Source organism: Acanthochromis polyacanthus, chromosome 14 (genome assembly GCF_021347895.1).
Source record: "Acanthochromis polyacanthus isolate Apoly-LR-REF ecotype Palm Island chromosome 14, KAUST_Apoly_ChrSc, whole genome shotgun sequence".
NCBI classification, from domain to species: Eukaryota; Metazoa; Chordata; class Actinopteri; family Pomacentridae; genus Acanthochromis; species Acanthochromis polyacanthus.
This window is the reverse complement of record NC_067126.1, coordinates 27,610,164-27,631,288: the sequence shown is the minus strand read 5'-3', so window position 1 is coordinate 27,631,288 and position 21,125 is coordinate 27,610,164. Positions and strand designations below refer to the sequence as shown.

Below are 21,125 nucleotides of genomic sequence, written 5' to 3'. Positions count from 1 at the left end.
TCAGAGACAGTGGTTCGATCCCAGCTCGTGGCTCTTCACTTGCATGTCCCTGTGTTTACTTACCTATTGAATAAAACCGACAAAAAGGCCTAAAAAACTAATTAGAAACAAACATCATCCGATGTCGTCCAAAACATCATAGTTTAATATGTTGTCAAAAATATCACAAAAACGTCATAGTTTAGCATGTCGTCCAAAATATCACTAAAAAGTCATAGTTTAATATGTTGTCGAACATATCACAAAAACGTCATAGTTTAGCATGTCGTCCAAAATGTCACTAAAAAGTCATATTGTAGTATGTCGCTCAAAATGTCACTAAAATGTCATCGTTTAGTAAGTCGTCCAAAACATGACAAAAACGTGATAGTTTAGCATGTCTTCCAAAACATGACAAAAACGTCATAGTTCAGTATGTCATCTAAAATATCACAAAATATCATAGTTTAGCATGTGGCCGAAAATATGACAAAAACATCATAGTTTTGCATGTCGTCCAAAACATGACAAAAACGTCATAGTTTAGTATGTCGTCCAAAATGTCATTAAAACGTCACAGTTTAGTATGTCGTCTAAAATATCACATCATAGTTTTGCATGTGGCCGAAAATATGACAAAAACATCATAGTTTAGTTCGCCCTCCAAACTGTGGAAAAATCATCAGTTTAATCTGTCATCCAACAAATGATAAAAATGTCCAGATAGCTCAACTGGTCGAGAGAGTGCCTCATAAACAGGACTGTGTCAGAGACAGTGGATTGATCCCAGCTGATGGCTCTTTACTTGCATGTCTCTGTCTTTTCTTACCGATTGAATAAAACTAACAAAAAGGCCTAAAAAACTAATTAGAAACAAACATCATCGAACGTCATCCAAAATGTCTCAAAAACATCATAGTTTAAGTATGTCGACAAAAACGTCATAGTTTAGTATGTCGTCGAAAACATCACAAAAACTTCATAGTTTAGCATGTGGCCGAAAATATGACAAAAACGTCATAGTTTAGTATGCCGTCCAAAATGTGGAAAAAAGTCACAGTTTAATCTGTCATCTAACAAGTGATTTAAAAAAAAAGTCTCCAAATAGCTCAACTGGATGAGAGAGTGCCTCTTCAACAGGACTGTGTCAGAGACAGTGGTTTGATCCCAGCTCATGGCCCTTTACTTACATGTCACTGTCTTTACTTACCTATTGAATAAAACCAACAAAAAGGCCTAAAAGACAAATTAGAAACAAACATCATCGGATGTCATCCAAAACGTCACTAAAAAGTCATAGTTTAGTCGCTCAAAATGTCATTAAAATGTCATAGTTTAGTATGTCGTATAAAATATCACAAAAATGTCATAGTTTAGCATGTGGCCAAAAATATGACAAAAACATCATAGTTTAGTATGCCGTCCAAAATGTGGAAAAGTCGTCACAGTTTAATCTGTCATCCAACGACTGACAAAAAGGGGCCAGATAGCTCAACTGGTCGAGAGAGTGCCTCACAAACAGGACTGTGTCAGAGACAGTGGTTCGATCCCAGCTCGTGGCCCTTTACTTGCATGTCTCTGTCTTTACTTACCTATTGAATAAAACCAACAAAAAGGTATATAAAAGAAATAGTCACAAACATCATCAAATGTCACAAAAACGTCATAGTCTGGCGTGTCGTCCAAAACACGACAAAAACGTCATAGTTTAGCATGTCGTCCAAAACGTAACAAAAACATCATAGTTTAGTATGTCGTCGAACATATCACAAAAACGTCATAGTTTAGCATGTCGTCCAAAATGTCACTAAAAAGTCATAGTTTAGTATGTTGTCCAAAATATGACAAAATCGTCATAGTTTAGTATGCCGTTCAAAATGTCACAAAAACATCACAATTTAGTATGTCGTCCAAAATGTCACAAAAACGTCATAGTTTTGCATGTCGTCCGAAACATGACAAAAACATCATAGTTTAGTATGCCGTCCAAAATGTCGTTAAAACGTCACAGTTTAGTAAGTAGTCCAAAATGTCATTAAAACATCATAGTTTAGTATGTCGTCTAAATATCACAAAAATATCATCGTTTAGCATGTGGCCGAAAATATGACAAAAACATCATAGTTTAGTATGTCACCAAAATGTGGAAAAATCGTCACAGTTTAATCTGTCATCCAACAAATGACAAAGAAGGGCCCAGATAGCTCAACTGGTCGAGAGAGTGCCTCATAAACAGGACTGTGTCAGAGACAGCGGTTCGATCCCAGCTCATGGCCCTTTACTTGCATATCACTGTCTTTACTTACCTATTGAATAAAACCAACAAAAAGGCCTAAAAGACAAATTAGAAACAAACATCATCGGATGTCACTAAAACGTCATAGTTTAGTCGCTCAAAATGTCATTAAAATGTCATAGTTTAGTATGTCGTCTAAAATATCACAAAAATATCATAGTTTAGCATGTGGCCAAAAATATGACAAAAACATCATAGTTTAGTATGCCGTCCAAAATGTGGAAAAGTCGTCACAGTTTAATCTGTCATCCAACGACTGATAAAAAAGGGGCCAGATAGCTCAACTGGTCGAGAGAGTGCCTCATAAACATTACTGTGTCAGAGACAGTGGTTCGATCCCAGCTCGTGGCCCTTTACTTGCATGTCTCTGTCTTTACTTACCTATTGAATAAAACCAACAAAAAGGTATATAAAAGAAATAGTCACAAACATCATCAAATGTCACAAAAACGTCATAGTCTAGCGTGTCGTCCAAAACATGACAAAAACGTCATAGTTTAGCATGTCGTCCAAAACGTAACAAAAACATCATAGTTTAGTATGTCGTCGAACATATCACAAAAAACTTCATAGTTTAGCATGTCGCCCAAAATGTCACTAAAAAGTCATAGTTTAGTATGTTGTCCAAAATATGACAAAATCGTCATAGTTTAGTATGTCGTCCAAAATGTCACAAAAACGTCATAGTTTTGCATGTCGTCCGAAACATGACAAAAACATAGTTTAGTATGCCGTCCAAAATGTCGTTAAAACGTCATAGTTTAGTATGTCGTCTAAAATATCACAAAAATATCATCGTTTAGCATGTGGCCGAAAATATGACAAAAACATCATAGTTTAGTATGTCGTCCAAAATGTGGAAAAATCGTCACAGTTTAATCTGTCATCCAACAAGTGACAAAAAAGGGCCCAGATAGCTCAACTGGTTGAGAGAGTGCCTCATAAACAGGCCTCATAAACCTCATAAACAGGACTGTGTCAGAGACAGTGGTTCGATCCCAGCTCATGGCCCTTTACTTGCATGTCACCGTCTTTACTTACCTATTGAATGAAAAGGCCTAAAAAACAAATTAGAAACAAACATCATCCGATGTCATCCAAAACGTCACAGTTTCATTCCTTGTCGAAAATATCACAAAAACGTCGTAATTTAGCATGTCATCCAAAATGTCACTAAAATGTCATAGTTTAGTATGTCGTCCAAAACATAACAAAAACATCATAGTTTAGTATGTCGTCGAACATATCACAAAAACGTCATAGTTTAGCATGTCGTCCAAAATGTCACTAAGAAGTCATAGTTTAGTATGTTGTCCAAAATATGACAAAAACGTCATAGTTTAGCATGTCGTCCAAAACATAACAAAAACATCATAGTTTAGACTGTGGTCGAAAATATGACAAAAACATCATAGTTTAGTATGTCGTCCAAAATATCACAAAATATAGTTTAGTAAGTGGTCCAAAATGTCATTAAAATGTCATAGTTTAGTATGTCGTCTAAAATATCACAAAAACATCATAGTTTAGCGTGTCGTCCAAAATGTTAGTAAAAAGTCATAGTTTAGCATGTCGTCCAAAACATGACAAAAACGTCATAGTTTAGTATGTCGTCCAAAACATGACAAAAACGTCATAGTTTAGTATGTCGTCCAAAATGTCATTAAAACATCATAGTTTAGTATGTCGTCTAAAATATCACAAAAATATCATCGTTTAGCATGTGGCCGAAAATATGACAAAAACATCATAGTTTAGTATGTCGTCCAAAATGTGGAAAAATCGTCACAGTTTAATCTGTCATCCAACAAACGACAAGAGAGGGCCTGGATAGCTCAACTGGTCGAGAGCGTGCCTCATAAACAGGACTGTGTCAGAGACAGTGGATCGGTCCCAGCTCGTGGCTCTTTACTTACCGATTGAACAAAAACGTAAAAAACAAAATCAGGAACTAACATCATCGAATGTTGTCTAAAACGTCATAGTATAGTATGTCGTCCACAATATGACAAAAAAGTCATAGTTTAGTATGTCATCTGAAACATGACAAAAATGTCATAGTTTAGTATGTCGTCTAAAATGTCATAGTTTACCATGTCATCCAAAATATGACAAAAACGTCACAGTTTAGTATGTGGTCCAAATTGTCACAAAAACGTCATAGTTTTAGTATGTCGTCCAAAATGTCATTGAAACGCCATAGTTGAGTATATCATCCAAAATATCACCAAAACATCATAGTTTAGTATGTCGTCCAAAATATTATTCAAATGTCATAGATTAGCATGTGGTCGAAAATATGACTAAAACATCACAGTTTAGCATGTCGTCCAAAACATGACAAAAACGTCATAGTTTAGTATGTCGTCCAAAATGTGGAAAAATCGTCACAGTTTAATCTGTCATCCAACAAGTGACAAAAAAGGGCCCAGATAGCTCAACTGGTTGAGAGAGTGCCTCATAAACAGGACTGTGTCAGAGACAGTGGTTCGATCCCAGCTCGTGGCCCTTTACTTGCATGTCACCGTCTTTACTTACCTATTGAATAAAAAGGCCTAAAAAACAAATTAGAAACAAACATCATCGGATGTCATCCAAAACGTCACAGTTTCATTTCTTGTCGAAAATATCACAAAAACGTCGTAATTTAGCATGTCATCCAAAATGTCACTAAAATGTCACTAAAATGTCATAGTTTAGCATGTCGTCCAAAACATAACAAAAACATCATAGTTTAGTATGTGGTCGAAAATATGACAATAACGTCATAGTTTAGTATGTCGTCCAAAACATAACAAAAACATGAGAGTTTAGTATGTGGTCGAAAATATGACAAAAACATCATAGTTTAGTATGTCGTCGAACATATCACAAAAACGTCATAGTTTAGCATGTCGTCCAAAATGTCACTAAGAAGTCATAGTTTAGTATGTTGTCCAAAATATGACAAAAACGTCATAGTTTAGACTGTGGTCGAAAATATGACAAAAACATCATAGTTTAGTATGTCGTCCAAAATATCACAAAAATATAGTTTAGTAAGTGGTCCAAAATGTCACTAAAATGTCATAGTTTAGTAAGTGGTCCAAAATGTCATTAAAACATCATAGTTTAGTATGTCGTCTAAAATATCACAAAAATATCATCGTTTAGCATGTGGCCGAAAAAATGACAAAAACATCATAGTTTAGTATGTCGTCCAAAATGTGGAAAAATCGTCACAGTTTAATCTGTCATCCAACAAACGACAAGAGAGGGCCTGGATAGCTCAACTGGTCGAGAGCGTGCCTCATAAACAGGACTGTGTCAGAGACAGTGGATTGATCCCAGCTCATGGCTCTTTACTTACCGATTGAACAAAACCAACAAAAAGGTAAAAAACAAAATCAGGAACTAACATCATCAAATGTTGTCTAAAACATCATAGTATAGTATGTCATCTGAAACATGACAAAAACGTCATAGTTTAGTCTGTCGTCCAAAACATAACAAAAACATGAGTTTAGTATGTGGTCGAAAATATGACTAAAACATCATAGTTTAGTATGTGGTCGAAAATATGACAAAAACATCATAGTTTAGCGTGTCGTCCAAAATGTTAGTAAAAAGTCATAGTTTAGCATGTCGTCCAAAACATGACAAAAACGTCATAGTTTTGTATGTCGTCCAAAATGTCATTAAAACATCATAGTTTAGTATGTCGTCTAAAATATCACAAAAATATCATCGTTTAGCATGTGGCCGAAAATATGACAAAAACATCATAGTTTAGTATGTCGTCCAAAATGTGGAAAAATCGTCACAGTTTAATCTGTCATCCAACAAACGACAAGAGAGGGCCCGGATAGCTCAACTGGTCGAGAGCGTGCCTCATAAATAGGACTGTGTCAGAGACAGTGGATTGATCCCAGCTCGTGGCTCTTTACTTACCGATTGAACAAAACCAACAAAAAGGTAAAAAACAAAATCAGGAACTAACATCATCGAATGTTGTCTAAAACGTCATAGTATAGTATGTCGTCCACAATATGACAAAAAAGTCATAGTTTAGTATGTCATCTGAAACATGACAAAAACGTCATAGTTTAGTATGTCGTCTAAAATGTCATCCAAAATATGACAAAAACGTCACAGTTTAGTATGTGGTCCAAATTGTCACAAAAACGTCATAGTTTTAGTATGTCGTCCAAAATGTCATTGAAACGCCATAGTTGAGTATATCATCCAAAATATCACCAAAACATCATAGTTTAGTATGTCGTCCAAAATATTATTCAAATGTCATAGATTAGCATGTGGTCGAAAATATGACTAAAACATCACAGTTTAGCATGTCGTCCAAAACATGACAAAAACGTCATAGTTTAGGATGTCGTCAAAAATGTCATTAAAACATCATAGTTTAGTAAGTGGTCCAAAATGTCATTGAAACGTCATAGTTTAGTATGTCGTCCAAAATATCACAAAAATATCATGGTTTAGCATGTGGCCGAAAATATGACATAAACATCATAGGTTGGTATACCGTCCAAAATGTGGAAAAATCATCACAGTTTAATCTGTCATCCAACAAGTGATAAAAAAAAGCGTCCAGATAGCTCAATTGGTCGAGAGACTGTGTCAGAGACAGTGGTTCGTTCCCAGCTTGTGGCTGTTTACTCGCATGTCTCCGTCTTTACTTACCTATTGAATAAAACCAACAAAAAGGCCTAAAGAACAAATTAGAAACAAACATCATCGAATGTTTTCCAAAATGTCACAAAAACATCATAGTTTAGTATGTTGAACAAAGTGTCATTAAAACGTCATAATTAACCACGCCCGACGGGTATGTCGGCGGGGTTATTGCATTCGGTGCGGTATCTGGCTGGGTAAGTCTGTATGTATGTATGTATGTATGTGGCTATGTCCGGTCCGATATCTCTGCAACCACTGAAGTCAGGATAATCAAACTTGACACTGAAGATCAGTCTACGGTCCCCTGCTCAGCTGTGGAGTTACAGGTCTCAAGGATCAAGTAGGGAGGGAGATACGTACGATGATCAAAATTGATACATATTGCATCAGTTGTATAGGGAGGACAAGGTTTTCACCAGCAGAGGGCGTGGTTCTGCCCTCTACTGAGGGCTCATCTAGTTTATTATGTCGTCCAAAATATGACAAAAACGTCACAGTTTAGTATGTCGTCGAAAACATCACAAAAATGTCATAGTTTAGCATGTCGTCCAAAATGTCACTAAAAAGTCATAGCTTAATATGTCGTCCAAAATATGACAAAATCGTCATTGTTTAGTATGTCGTCCAAAATGTCACAAAAACGTCATAGTTTAGTATGTCGTCCAAAATGAGAGAGTGCCTCATAAACACGATTGTGTCAGAGACAGTGGTTCGATCCCAGCTTGTGGCTCTTTACTTGCATGTGTCCGTCTTTACTTACCTATTGAACAAAACCAACAAAAAGGCCTAAAAAACAAATTAGAAACAAACATCATCGGATGTCTTCCAAAATGTCACAAAAACATCATAGTTTAGTATGTGGTCCAAAATATGGCATAATCGTCATAGTTTAGTATGTCGTCCTAAATATCACAAAAATGTCATAGTTTAGCATGTGATCCAAAATGGGGTTAAAACGTCATAGTTTAGTAAGTCGTTTAAAGTGTCACTAAAACGTCATAGTTTAGTGTGTCATCCAAAATATGACCATAACATCGGAATTTAGTATTTCGTACAATATGTCACTAAAACATCATAGTTTACAAAATTACAAAAAAGAGACACAAAACAGCTACAAAGATATTCAAAACAACTGAAATCAGACACAACATGACTACAGCTACAAGCAAAATTACATTTACAGTCACAAACCAACTACAGAGACATAAAATGACAACAATCAGACTACAATGAGACAGAAAATGACAAAAAAAATAGACACAAAACAACTACAATGAGACGCAAAACAACCACGGTGACACACAAAACAACTACGAGACACAAAATGACAATGAGAGAAAAAATGACTAAAAATAGACAAACAAGGTAATTTTTTTGTGGGTACATCTATATTAAATGGCCTAATTCTATGTTGTCGTGATTTTTGATCATCAATAACTAATAAAAAAATGCTGCATTTCTACAAAAATATGCTGCATTTCTGACAATGACATATGGGGGAATGAACAGCCTTGGCAGAGTAATGCGCTCCGAGTGCTTTTCTAGTTATTTATTTAATACTTAGATATATCTGAAGTTCCCTGCCTTGCCGTAATATGCTCAAATATGGATAAGCATACAGTTAATGTACCAACAAGTTCTTTTCATAAATAAAACAAAATCTCAAATATGTATATTCTGCCTGAACTTTGACAAATGAAAACCCGCATGCATATGGTGGCATCCAAACCTCCTGTTGGGCGATGTCCAAAATACGTTCCAGGGTCAACTCTTCAAAGTAAAGGCGGTCACACTCGTCAAAGTCAGTGCTGACCGTCTCGGGGTTGTGGTTGACCACCACCGTCTTCTTGCCCATCTGTCTCAAGGCCCTGATGCTGGACACTGCACACCAGTCAAACTCAACACTGCTGCCTGGTGGATTAAACCGTTGACAAACATGAGTATGCGACATCTGTTTTCCATGCAGATGATATTGTGTCTTCTACTAAGCTTTATTTTACCAAACAGAAATTTATGTGTGTGGAAACTAAATTCCCTGTGAATGCTTTGAGGACTGGATGAAAGCTAAGTACATATAGTGCAAATATGCTAGCTAGCTAATTATAAACAATATCTCTTCAGAATTGCAGACTGCACCTTTAAGTTGTATGCTAAGTAGGTGAAAACAATGCAAATCTGTGTGGCAATAAAATGTAAAACTAAATCTTTTAACAATGACTTTATATTTTTTGCATTAATACTTCATTCTATGAAAACCCATGTGGTAATATGTGTATTCATGTAAATGAGACAGTAATTTAAAAAAAAAAAGATTTTTTCCAAGAAATTTGTCATAAGCGGGCTTAAAATTAGATAAATCTTTATTGTCACACTCACCAATGTGATAAGGTCCACAACCAAGAACCATAATTCCCTGGTCTTTAAAGTCCAGATCATGCTCCTGGTGCCAAAATTGACAAAACAATTTTTAATGATGCACCTCAATGGACATCAGTAATTCTTTAGCATAAAAAAAAAACACCCATCTTACCGCTAAAGATACTTATATCGTCCTTATAAATATTTGTCTCAAAACATCACAATTTTCCTTGTTGCACTGATCCTATTTAAATGTCTGCATTTATATAGCGCTTTACTGTACCTGAAAGATACCCAAAGTGCTTTACATTATACATCAAATTCATCCATTCACACACTGATGGCAGAAGCTGCCATGCAAGGCGCTAACCATGACCCATCAGGAGCAATTAGGGGTTTGGTGTCTTGCTCGGGGACACCTCGACATGAGCTCTCCGGGTCAAGGATTGAACCAGCAACCCTCCGGTTGCAAGACAATCACTCTACCCACTGAGCCATGCCGCCCATATTCAGTATGTAAACACTGATCTGACACATTTAGATATACATGTACATTTAAGAGGTACACTGGACAAAATGTTTATTTTCTCTCAAGGATGACCACATACCTGACCATGATAAGTACAGTATAGATAGTTGGTCATTGCAGGATACTCTGCAGCCAAGGTGTCAATCTAAAAAAAAGGGAAAATAGAGGTTAAAATGGATCATTGGTACGTTTCTCTTCCACATCCCTACAATGCAACAATATGGAAAATATTTAAATGTCACTATTGCATGTTTTTAAAGTCAATTAGTAAAACCAAGTTGACAAAGTACAGTTTAGATAACTGAAAACAAGAAGTCAGACTGTGTTTTAACATTTCATTTTGCCCATAAGTGCAACCTAAACTCATTGGCCCTGTAGATCTGCTTCTCTCCCGCTCTTTGTGCTCACATGAATTGCATTTTAAAAGCAATTAAAGCTGTTTTCATTTGCATATTTTTCTGTTTCACTTGTCACAGTGAAACAAGTACTTTTGTGGTACTGATTCGGGCTGGAGTTGAACAATATTTTGGTTTATTTTGTGTACACATACACACAGAAATGACAAATAAAGAAATCTTGAGTACAAAAAAGTGAAACACAGCTCATTAATACTGCTTGTTACAATACAGTCACCTCAGAGCCATTTCCAAGGGGCTGCTCTGTACCATACATGTATTTTTTTTCACCTTTAAGCCCTTTACTTATTTTCATACTCCTCTTTCTTATAATAGTGGCCAAATATAACTCTATAAATAAATAATAAGTGTGCGTACGTGTGCATCTGTACTGATCAGGAGTCCAGTGATGCTCACCTGTTTGACCCAGGGTTTGATCCCATAAGCAAGCCTCAGCTCTCTAGCTTGTCCTTCACTGGAGCCTAGAATCTGACCAACCTGCTGGTCTGAGAAGCCGTTCTGCTTGGCCATCAGCAACAGTCCCTTGGGTACAGAGCCACTGTAGGAAAGTACAAGAAGTAATGGTAATGATCCAGTTCTAACTATTCACAATCCCACACTTTGTCCAGAATTAAAGCTGATTCAGTTGAATTGAACTATATTAAATGAATACTCCGCTTTCAGTAATGGGCAGTTTGAAGGTGTTTTTTTTTTCCCTCTGGGTTTCTTCAATAGGCATCAGGATCACTGACAAAAATATTTCACTTGGTTTCCACTGGATCAAAAGCTTTCTTGTCATTTTGCACCATAACCAAACCTCCTTTATGCCAAAAGAAAATGCTAAAAAAAACAAAAAACAAACACACACGCTGTCAGCTATAAAGTAGAGGTTAGCAGAATCCATCAATCACCTCTTAAGCCTTAATGACATGCACGCCTGCCATTAATGTGGTGATGAGGGAAAAGATGTCAAGCAAGGTAGTAATAAAGACATACAAGTGTAACTGTTTTAATGTTATTGTACGTCTCCGGCTCCTCTCATACATCTGTGTGTTCTCAAGTCCACTGAACTAAAAGACTGAATCCAGCAAGTGGGTCACGACTGGCTCACTCACCCAGCGGCCGTGGACAATGAGGAACAGCCCACCTTATATCGATCAATGGCAAATTGACAAACAATGTGCAAAGTTGCCGGGGCACCAGGCTGGCAAGTGCAGCCATTTACAAGCCGTGTTGATCAATAAAACTTTACAGTGAGCTGTGCGGCTGAACTTGAAAAATGGCAGTTTGGTAAAAAGAGGTGGTTTTGAACTGGAACAGGGCAGAATTCATAAAAAAGCAAGTTTCATGAACCTCACTGGTGATGCAGATATCATTGTATTTACTATTCTCTCTTTCTATATACAGGGTGGGCCAAAAGTAGGCTTACATTTGTTTCACTATTTGTTAATTCCAAACTAGTATAGATATTCCATATCTCTTACTCACATTTTGGAAATGTTATTAAGCTATTTCCTGCACTTTCGGTTTCGATTTTTTTGTTTTGTTTTTACAGGGATTGTGAGCAAAGGCAAACAAAGTAAATCAAGAGCAAAGAAAGTAGATACTAAAGCAGTATTGGAAGTGTGAAAGTGCCGAGCAGGTTACACTTCATCATCCTGCATTAAATCTCAGATAAAGTACTATCAATTTAAGTCAATTTACAAAGCATGACACGACAAATTCAAGGTAAACACGAGTCCTAGAGTTTATTCCTAAGAAAGAAATGACCAGAGTAAGGCCTGAGAAATCACGACAAGTTTTACACCACCTGTAGTGACCTCTGATGGCCTCGTTTTCATGTAACCTTTTGTCAGAGCAGCCTTTTCAGATTGATGCTTTGTTGTCCCCATTGAGAGATTCAACTACAAATCTACAAAGTTGGATCTGTAAACACATTCAGGCTCACAACACAAGCGGACAGATATTACTGGGTACACGGTATTAAAAGTGTCCATGATTAAAAGTAATGTATGATTTAAAACAATTCAAAATTAAAAGTGCAAAATAGTAAAAACAAATAAATAAATAAACGTTACGCCTGAGGCATCAGTCAGTTTATGTTTTTTGTCCTGCAGCAAAACCCCCCCTAACCTCTGCTTATTTCAGGCTACCAGTTAAAATCCCTCCCCAGGCTTTGATTAAGCCTATAAAAATTCATTCCTACGCATTACAAAAAAAATAAATAAATCACACATGTAGAAGTTTTGTTTTTGTCTTTTAATGAAAGCGGTCTCTTTTGGCTCAAATGGAAATCTGCACAACTGACGCCTTAAATGCTTGCAGTTCTCTGACACATCCACCTCTGAAACTACTCTACCTGGCACAATGGCAAGTTGTAATAGTGGAGAAAGTCAGTGCATATTCGAAACGGTTAAACAACTCTGATGAAAAATTATAGGAAAAGCACCACCTCGCAAGGTGACGGGATTGGTTTCTTAAATTTGTATTTTTTTTTTTTTACATATGAAATCCTGGCTGACTCCATGTTTATGAGACTGTCATTGATAAACTGTAGGGCTCATTAGTCTTAGGACATGTCCTCTCACAAAAATACTATATCCTCCCAAGAACCGAGGATGAAAGCATCTTTCAGTTCAACTTTTTTGTGACTTCTATCCTAAAGCTAAAACAACAACTCCCAATTTAGAATTTTATAAAAAATTTGTTCATTTTAGATTTTACAGCATGTCTGTCCACTCTGGTGGACAACAGAATGATGTTACCGTTAAAAAAAACCCCAAAAAAACAGCAACATTTCAAAATCAAAATAGGCTGACAAGAAAACAAGAATGTCAATCCATTTTCTAATAAAAGTTTAAGAAACTAAATTAAACTGAACATGAACATGAATTAAACTCTCTACAGTCGGGAGGCCTGTGTTTTGCTGCAGTCTGCATTTTGTCTCAGCATGAAAACAAAGGTCCTCTCATTCCACTAAGTCACAAGAGAAATCATTGGAAAGGCCACGATGTCCTCTGTTGTGCACATCAGGATTTAGAGTAGCTCAAATGAGTCAGATGATATAGATCAAAAACAAATGTCCAGAACAGGACATAAATGAATGGGCCAGGTCTCAGGAGGATATGGACATCTAAAAGCAACACACAAGATTTTAAAGTGGGGGTCTTTGAAATTTTGATACAGGTACAAAAGAGTTCTTAAATAAATTTACTTTATACTACTGAACTCAGTATTATCTACCTGACAGTAGCAGCTCATATGGTTCAGACAAACAGTAATATATCAAAAGATTAATATAATTTAAATCGCTGTACAGTTGTGCATTTGTCAACCAATGTTAACTGTAGTTTATTACAAGATTAGAGAAAAAGCAAGCTCCTACCATGAAAAATTACTGTTTTAAAATTTGCCTTCTTTATATGTTGTATCGAGTTTTTTCAAAACTTAGCCAACAATACATCTAATAATTGGCTGGATTTTGCGCTGACTTAGAGGCGTGAAGAACTGGCAGCTTCACTGTGAGGAGAGGATACAGGAGGTGCAGGTGCAGTTACTGGGCTCAGTCGTTTCTGGTTCTGAAACAGTTGCAGTCCATACAATAATATTAAAAGCAAAGTGTTCAAATATGACTGCTATGAAGCTGTTGAAAGTGCTCCTTCGACAGAGCTAGACAAACTCCCCCTTTGCTTTCTGATTCCGTGCCAAGTTAAACGGAACACATGAATGCACAGTGATGAAACTGATATCGATCTTATCATCTAACTCCCACAAACAAGGCAGCAAGCGCAGTTCCCATAATGTAGTAGCATTCTTTTAACCCTAGGTAGAGACAATAGGAAGGAATTCTTCTTTTTATTTTTTTTCCTCGGCAAACCACAAATTGCTCTCTCGCCTCCTTATCTGAATTATTTATGACCTCATAGCGTAACAATATTGGAAATGTCAAGTGTGCTTTAACTCCCACTGCACATGGCTTTGCTGAGAAATAACAAACCCTAGAAACAACAAAAGGAGAGCGGCAAGTCAGAATCACAGGATGGAAAGGCATTTGATCTGAGAGCTTGGTTGTCTTGTGTGCAATTATTATGTCTGGAAAAACAGTTTAAAGCTAGAGGGAAATCCTTCACAAAACATTAACTTATGTGCATACACCATCGCGCACAAATAAAACGTGAAATACAGTCAAAATGTGTCTCGTGTATGTGTGTCTGAATAGAGAGTGAGGAAAAGGGACTTCTTAATATTTCCACATGTACTTGGAAAAACACATATGGACACAGACTAAACCTAAAAACAGTAACAACCAATTCCTTGAATTTTACACTTATAAGTTACTTGTGTGTGGGTGTCTGCGTGACACACACACATTATAATTTTAAATGTTCTAAATGTCCTCAGGCAGGTGTATTGTCAGGATGTTATATTCTATATTCTGCTTTGTGTAGTTTTAACATTCAAAATTGATTTTTCAGACCCATAACCCACCAAACAACTGCCATATACACACATAGTTTTAAGTTGGATTCATTCGTGTTGTTGGTTAGTGGTTACAGCTAGCTGTGGAGTCTACACTTTTATTCCCTGCAGCTGTACTGTTGCTCAAATGCAACACGTCATGACTGCAGCAGCTACTGTGGTGACTGTGGTAGAGCAGATTGTCCACTAATGACAAGGTTTCAGCTTTGATGCCGGCCTCTTTTACATATGATGAACTGAACAAGTAAATCAGTAACTGCAAGCAAGCAGGAGCAGCAGCATTCAGCAATCACAACTGCAGTTTCACCAGGAACTGTCAATTTATGAGTAGTGGTGGCTCAGTGGCAAAGGCTTTGGGTTACTGATCAGAAAGTTAAGGGTCCAAATTCCAGGACTCCAAAGCTGCGACTGTTCAGGCTCTTGAGTGGGAGTCTAAACTCAGTCTGGCCCAGCTTAAGTGTGGCTCTCACTAGGGATGTTGATGACTAATAATTAATCGATTAATTCATGTTAATAATTTAGGCAAAAGACATATCTTAAAATGGATTGTAATCATCTGTAGTACCCGGTTGTGCCACCAGGCGGACCCTCTTACTATGTAACACTGTAGCGACCCGAGAAGGTGGTCACTCCATAGATACATGGGTCACTCAGTCAGTCAGTCAGTCAGTTTTGTGTTGGCAAGCAGAGATCATTGTGGGAGTTTAGCTAGCAAAGTTGGGGGAAATAGAAATGCATTGATACAATGCTCAGAAGTCACTGATTATTGAAAGAATATAAAAAGTTGTCCTATAATTAGGACATACACCAGATCAACAGTGTATGTCATGTGACCACATCAAGTAAATATAATAAACTGGGTGTATTTCACATTAAGGAATTTATCCAAATTTACCAAAATTTAACTCAGACCCCAGCTTTGTAACAACACAAACAGACTGAATTCCATTGTACTGTGTGCCACAACGAAAAAGTTGCATTATTTATTCTTTACTAAAATACCACATGGTGACTAACAAAAATGTCGTCGGTCAAAATGGGCTCCTTGTCTTTTTAATGGTCGTCATGATTGTTAAGCATGATTCAGTTACTAACTTCTCCTTTTCAGTAATACATCTAACAAGGACGTCAGCACTTTCAACTGGGTGTCGGTCATGCTGTAGTGAAGTTAGGAAACCATTTTCTATTTCTACAAAAATATGGATAAAAACGTCATGGCATTTTCACACAAGTCCTAAAAGTAGAACAAGAGAAGTGAATTAAACAAATTAGACAGAAATGTCATACTCTCTAACTTTAATTTAAAAAAAAAAAACGATTCAATAATGCATATTTGTGAATGGCAAGTGTTTGTGTACCTCTTGAATCTAGAATCAGGTGTTTACAGTCAACTGAGTGATAATCACATGAGCTGGTGCTTTATTTTATTTTAAAAATATGAATCTATTAACACATATTGATATATTGTGAATACATATGCGCACTGTGAATGTGAATTAACACCTAAAACAACTTTTTGATTTAAATGAAAAGCGTCTTGTATGGTGAAAGCAAAACATTCCACCTTAAGAACCTTATCCCATGTGTGAAACATGATGATGGTAGTTTCAGGGTTTGGGAATGTTTTGCTGCATTTTGGCCATCGTGTGTTGTCGTCATTGATGGAACAATGAATTCTGGATTATACCAACGAATCCTGAAAGAAAAAGACACGACACCTGTCTGTGAACTGAATCTCAATCAGGAATGGGTTTGGCAGCAAGACAACGACCCAAACACACAAGTTGAATAGTTAAAGACTAAAGTTAATGTTTTTGACTGTCAAAGTCAAAGTCCTGACTTTATCCAGCAGAAATGTTGCAGAAGGACATGAAGTGAGCAGTTCATGTGAAGGGTGTTTTCTATGAACAACCGTTTTTTAAAGGTTAGGCAAGTCGATTATAGTCAACAAAAGCAATAATCCTAATATAAACATGACTTGAATTCAAATAAGAAATAAAATGGTGTGTTTCTCATATTTCAATCTCAGTTGTCTTTCAGTCAAACTCACAGCAGCATTCTTATGAACACAAAGAGTCTGCAGACCAGTAGAGCGTGAAGCCAACCTGTGCTCAGCTCTATGCTCCATCAGCCTGGCAGCAGTTTAATGTTGTGTGCCCATCCCAGTGTCCCCTGCACCAGAGGCAGTGGAGACTACAGCAAGCCTCCATGTGTCAGCATGTTGCGCTGGGCGCCCACCAGACGGCCAGCCATTAATTATTAAACAGCAGAGTCAGAAGAAAGCAGCAGGGAACCTGTGGCTGAGCCATGATAATTCACCACGGCTTTGATTTGAGCTATCCAGGTAAGAGCTGGAGGGCAAAGAGAGAGAAATAAAAAGAGGGACGCAGCAGAGAGGATGCGAACCCTGAGCGAGGAGACTGAGACGTGAAGAGACTGAGGCTTATCTCATTTGTGAGAACCAACATTTTCTGAGTGAATGATATTCAGTGATTTCTAGACAGAGCGAATTTAGTTTCCCCAACGCTTTATCCTACTTTGAACATGTTTGCCCATTTCCAATTCCCAGAGCCACGGCCTGCAGCTTTTTAATGTGTCAGCGGTACAGTACAGAGGGATTACCAATGCAAAGCGTGTTGAGTACATTTTTGAGAAAACATGTAAATTGGAATGTATGCAAGAACAAGCAGGTGCTAGATTGGGAAACACTCTCTGCATGAAACAGAATGAAAATTCTAGCTAGAAAAAAAATACAATAAGCTGCAGTAGCAAAATGTCAACATATCTTGTCATGTATGAAAACGATGGATGTCACCTGTAGGCATGACATGTGATGCCAAAGCGGAAGTGCCCTGAACTTGAATACCAATGAATCCGATTATGCACCAGTTTATGAGGACAATAACCCAACTTCTCATTTGATTTATTACCTCAGTAAACATTCTCCTTTGTAGTTTATGCTCTCAATCATTAGTTTAAAGTAATTTATGGTCCAGTTTAACGTAGACAGTAAAGCGGAGTATGCTTTAGGGTGTCGCTACATGTGTCTGACCAGTCGCTGCTGTATGGGCGTGCGTCTCCTTATGGTCAGATCCACTATTTGCTCATCCGTCCAAGATAGCAGCAGCCAAATTCCAACATTAAAGCTTCAGTAGCAGTGGTCCATAAACCAGTGGGTGATGTCATGGTGGTCCATCTTTAATATACAGTCTTGGTTTATGTTTATATCTATAAAAATGGTCAAAGGTTTCCTGAGATTTTGTGAAAAAAGTGAGTGTAACTCACTTGTCCTGTCCACATTATTTGTCTAGATTCTGCTGTGACCTGTAACACCCTACTGGGATGTTTGTAGTTTGTTGGTCTTTTATATGATCCAACTGCTTGGTATAACTTTTCCTATAAAAGCCTGCAGCAAAAGTCCAATGCTCGTCTGCAAACCAATAAAGTCTTTGGACAAACCTAATGCAAGAGACAGCCGTGAGATGTGGCAGAGAGGTGACAGAGACAAAATCAGCTTGGGAACTTGGCCAAGAATAACAGTATATTCTATCAATTTATGAATTTTGCTCACTATTCAACGGTCAACAAACTACAACTGCAAGGATGGGTGGATGAACAGATGGAAGTGGTACATTTTGGAAGAAATATTCCCACTAAAGTGAAAACTAATAGTTTTTTAGCCACAAAAAAAGAAGCAGCATGAGACAGCTACACTACAGCGAATATAACTTTTACTCAGCAGTAGTTGTTGAAGATATATAGCTTTTTTGTAACACCCACTGTGAACAACACGTACTCAGAAGCAGCTACTGTGCAAACACACAAACACGAGTATACAATGACTAATGAAACCCACTAGGATTTGAATATGCATTTAAAAACTGTCCACTGATGGAAAACCGTATAACAATAACGTTAAATTAACTGATGCTTTATTTGACCAATCTGTGTGTGTGTTACCTTTTGTAGCTTCCAAGGTGCTGCTCCAGCTGCGTTATCCTGTGGAGTTTATGAAGGAACCACTTGTCGATGGCCGTCAGCTGGTGGATCTGATCAACACTAACGCCACTATGGAGAGCCTGAAATGTAAAAGACATGGAATAGACTGTGCGTTGTAAAATGTATCATTCGTGCCCCTTCCTGGAGCATTCTGAAAGCAGACATTCCACAGGTTTCACAAAGTTCAAGCTGATTCTGTGATCAGTTGGTAATGACTAAAATCTTGCTACAAATCATGCAGTGACACTCACTCGCTATAAATATGTTTTTATCTAGTCATTCTTCAAGGACTATTTCAGGTAAATAAAAAATTGCAGGGGCAGTATATTACTTTGCCATTTTATTAAAAATCTGTCAAACCCAGCCTGTGTCATCAACCTGCAATATAACAGAGGTTGTGCAATGACAACAGCTAGTAAATATTATTTAGCATCTTCATATTAGACGTCTGAGCAGAGAAATCATTCAAGTGTGGGAGGATATTAGTCAACAGTCCTTAAAAGTGTGAAAGCTACCATAAGAAAATGGCAGCTTACTGTGGCATTTGGTGAAAGGTTTAGTATTACGGTTATTGTTCGAACACACACCCACAAAAAAAAAAAACAAGCTGCAAACAATGCGATATGTAACCAGGAGACATGCTTATGTTAGTGGAATCGAGTGTTGATGGTTGGACGTGCAAAATCCGACAGCAAAAATATCATTCGCACCTATATTTAGCTCTTTTTTATCCATTACCTAGTATCTTTGCTACGTGGTACAGCTAATGTCTGAATACTGTTTAGGTAGGGAAGGGAGCTTTGACTTCTGGCCATTTTTATCATTTATCCACAACAAAAATGAAATATTGCCTTAAATGGTCTGTATCTTCAAATTGTGTGAAAGAGAGTATTTAGTTGACTTTCCAACACAACATACAGTACAGCTAAGGTTACAAAGTCTCTGTCTACCTCCCTACACCTGTATTTTTAGCGTGATTCGTTAGTTAAAAAAAAAAGATAAAACACACAAGAAAAAAGGGGAATGTAACTGATGGCATTATTTATTTATATTATTTGAATTCTGCTCAGATATTGTCATAATATAATTAAATATTTGGCCCATGATAATTTTGTAGTGAAACTCCTGAAGCCCAGAAGCCCACGGATCATTAAATGTTGTCAAATGTTGTCACCACCTCCACTGATCTCACTCTGTAATTCACTGAATAGATCAACCTGCGCTGTCGGCACACAAAGCTACAGCAGTTGGAGCTTTTGACACTGATGCGACCTCATTCTGCTCTTCTCTTAGCTGTTGATAAAAGCAGCTTGAAGCGCCGGACCTGGAGATGTTTTTCACCTTGCAATGGTTCATGCAAGATCTCTGCGTTTGAATAATGGAGCTTGACCCTGTGTGAGCTTGTAAAAGTGCCGTCTCACCTTCATCCGATTTTAGAAGGACAATTACAGGCTCACAACACTGTATTAGGAAAGCGCAAAAATAGATATAGCAAAGATCTATTTCTCATTGTGCGATTTTGATTCGTCCTCTCTCACATTTAAACATATTTGAAAAGCCCACACTGGCAGATATTTAAACACAGTTCATACATTTTTTCCAGGTCTTGTATCTACCCTGCTACCATTTAACTAAATCAAAATTTAAAGGCAAGCATTTACACACAGGTGAGAAATCACAGCTTGGTGTGCTGGGACAGTTTTTCAGTAACACTTCAAAATGTGATTTTAATGAGACAACTGTAGTCAGCGTCATTCATTATTAACGTTATGAAGGATTAATGTACCTTGGCGAGGGAGAAGATGCGAGTGCTGGAGGGGACAGCCAGCTCCTGTTGCAGATCCTGGGTGTCGGCCCAGGCTTTCTTGAGTGGCAGCCGGGGCATGAAGCCATCCACTGATGGATGACACATCCTCAAGGCCTTCTGTACACTCTCCTCAAAGGTCCGTCCCACTGCCATCACCTGAATCCAGAGGAGGGAGATATGTCACAGTGTGATACAGCTGCGTCAGTATTCTGAATGAGTGAGTGAGTGAGTGAACATTTATCCACAGATCATCCCCACCTCTCCGACGCTCTTCATGGAACTGCCTATTTCACGGGACATGCCCTGAAAGCGGTCCAGGTCCCAGCGAGGAATCTTAGTGACGATGTAGTCTAAACTGGGCTCAAAGCAGGCCGTGGTCTTCTCTGACACTGCGTTCTTGATTTCTGGCAGAGGGATTCCCAGAGCTAGCTTCGCAGCTACAAATGCCAAGGGATACCTGTGAGACGAAGATGAAGGGGCAATAAGGCAAAAATCAAATATCTGTGGACAACAGTGAGCAGTTTCCAACCAAGTGTTGGACCAGATAAACATTTTCTATCATCCCCAAACCAGTAGTGATCCTCATTAAAACTTAAATGTTTTATA

At 37.6% G+C, this 21,125-nt stretch overlaps 1 protein-coding gene across 1 annotated transcript in view; it reads right to left on the bottom strand.

Annotated features, from left to right (window-relative positions):
- Positions 1 to 21,125, bottom strand: part of cps1 (carbamoyl-phosphate synthase 1, mitochondrial) — an 84,263-nt gene that overhangs the window by 46,844 nt on the left and 16,294 nt on the right. Inside the window, exons 19-25 of the mRNA XM_051959187.1 lie at positions 20,778 to 20,976; positions 20,499 to 20,675; positions 18,674 to 18,792; positions 10,652 to 10,793; positions 9,919 to 9,984; positions 9,329 to 9,392; positions 8,682 to 8,863 (exon numbers count right to left, since the gene is read on the bottom strand). Of these exons, the coding sequence (XP_051815147.1) occupies positions 8,682 to 8,863; positions 9,329 to 9,392; positions 9,919 to 9,984; positions 10,652 to 10,793; positions 18,674 to 18,792; positions 20,499 to 20,675; positions 20,778 to 20,976 (949 nt within the window). The remainder of the gene's footprint in view (positions 1 to 8,681; positions 8,864 to 9,328; positions 9,393 to 9,918; positions 9,985 to 10,651; positions 10,794 to 18,673; positions 18,793 to 20,498; positions 20,676 to 20,777; positions 20,977 to 21,125) is intronic.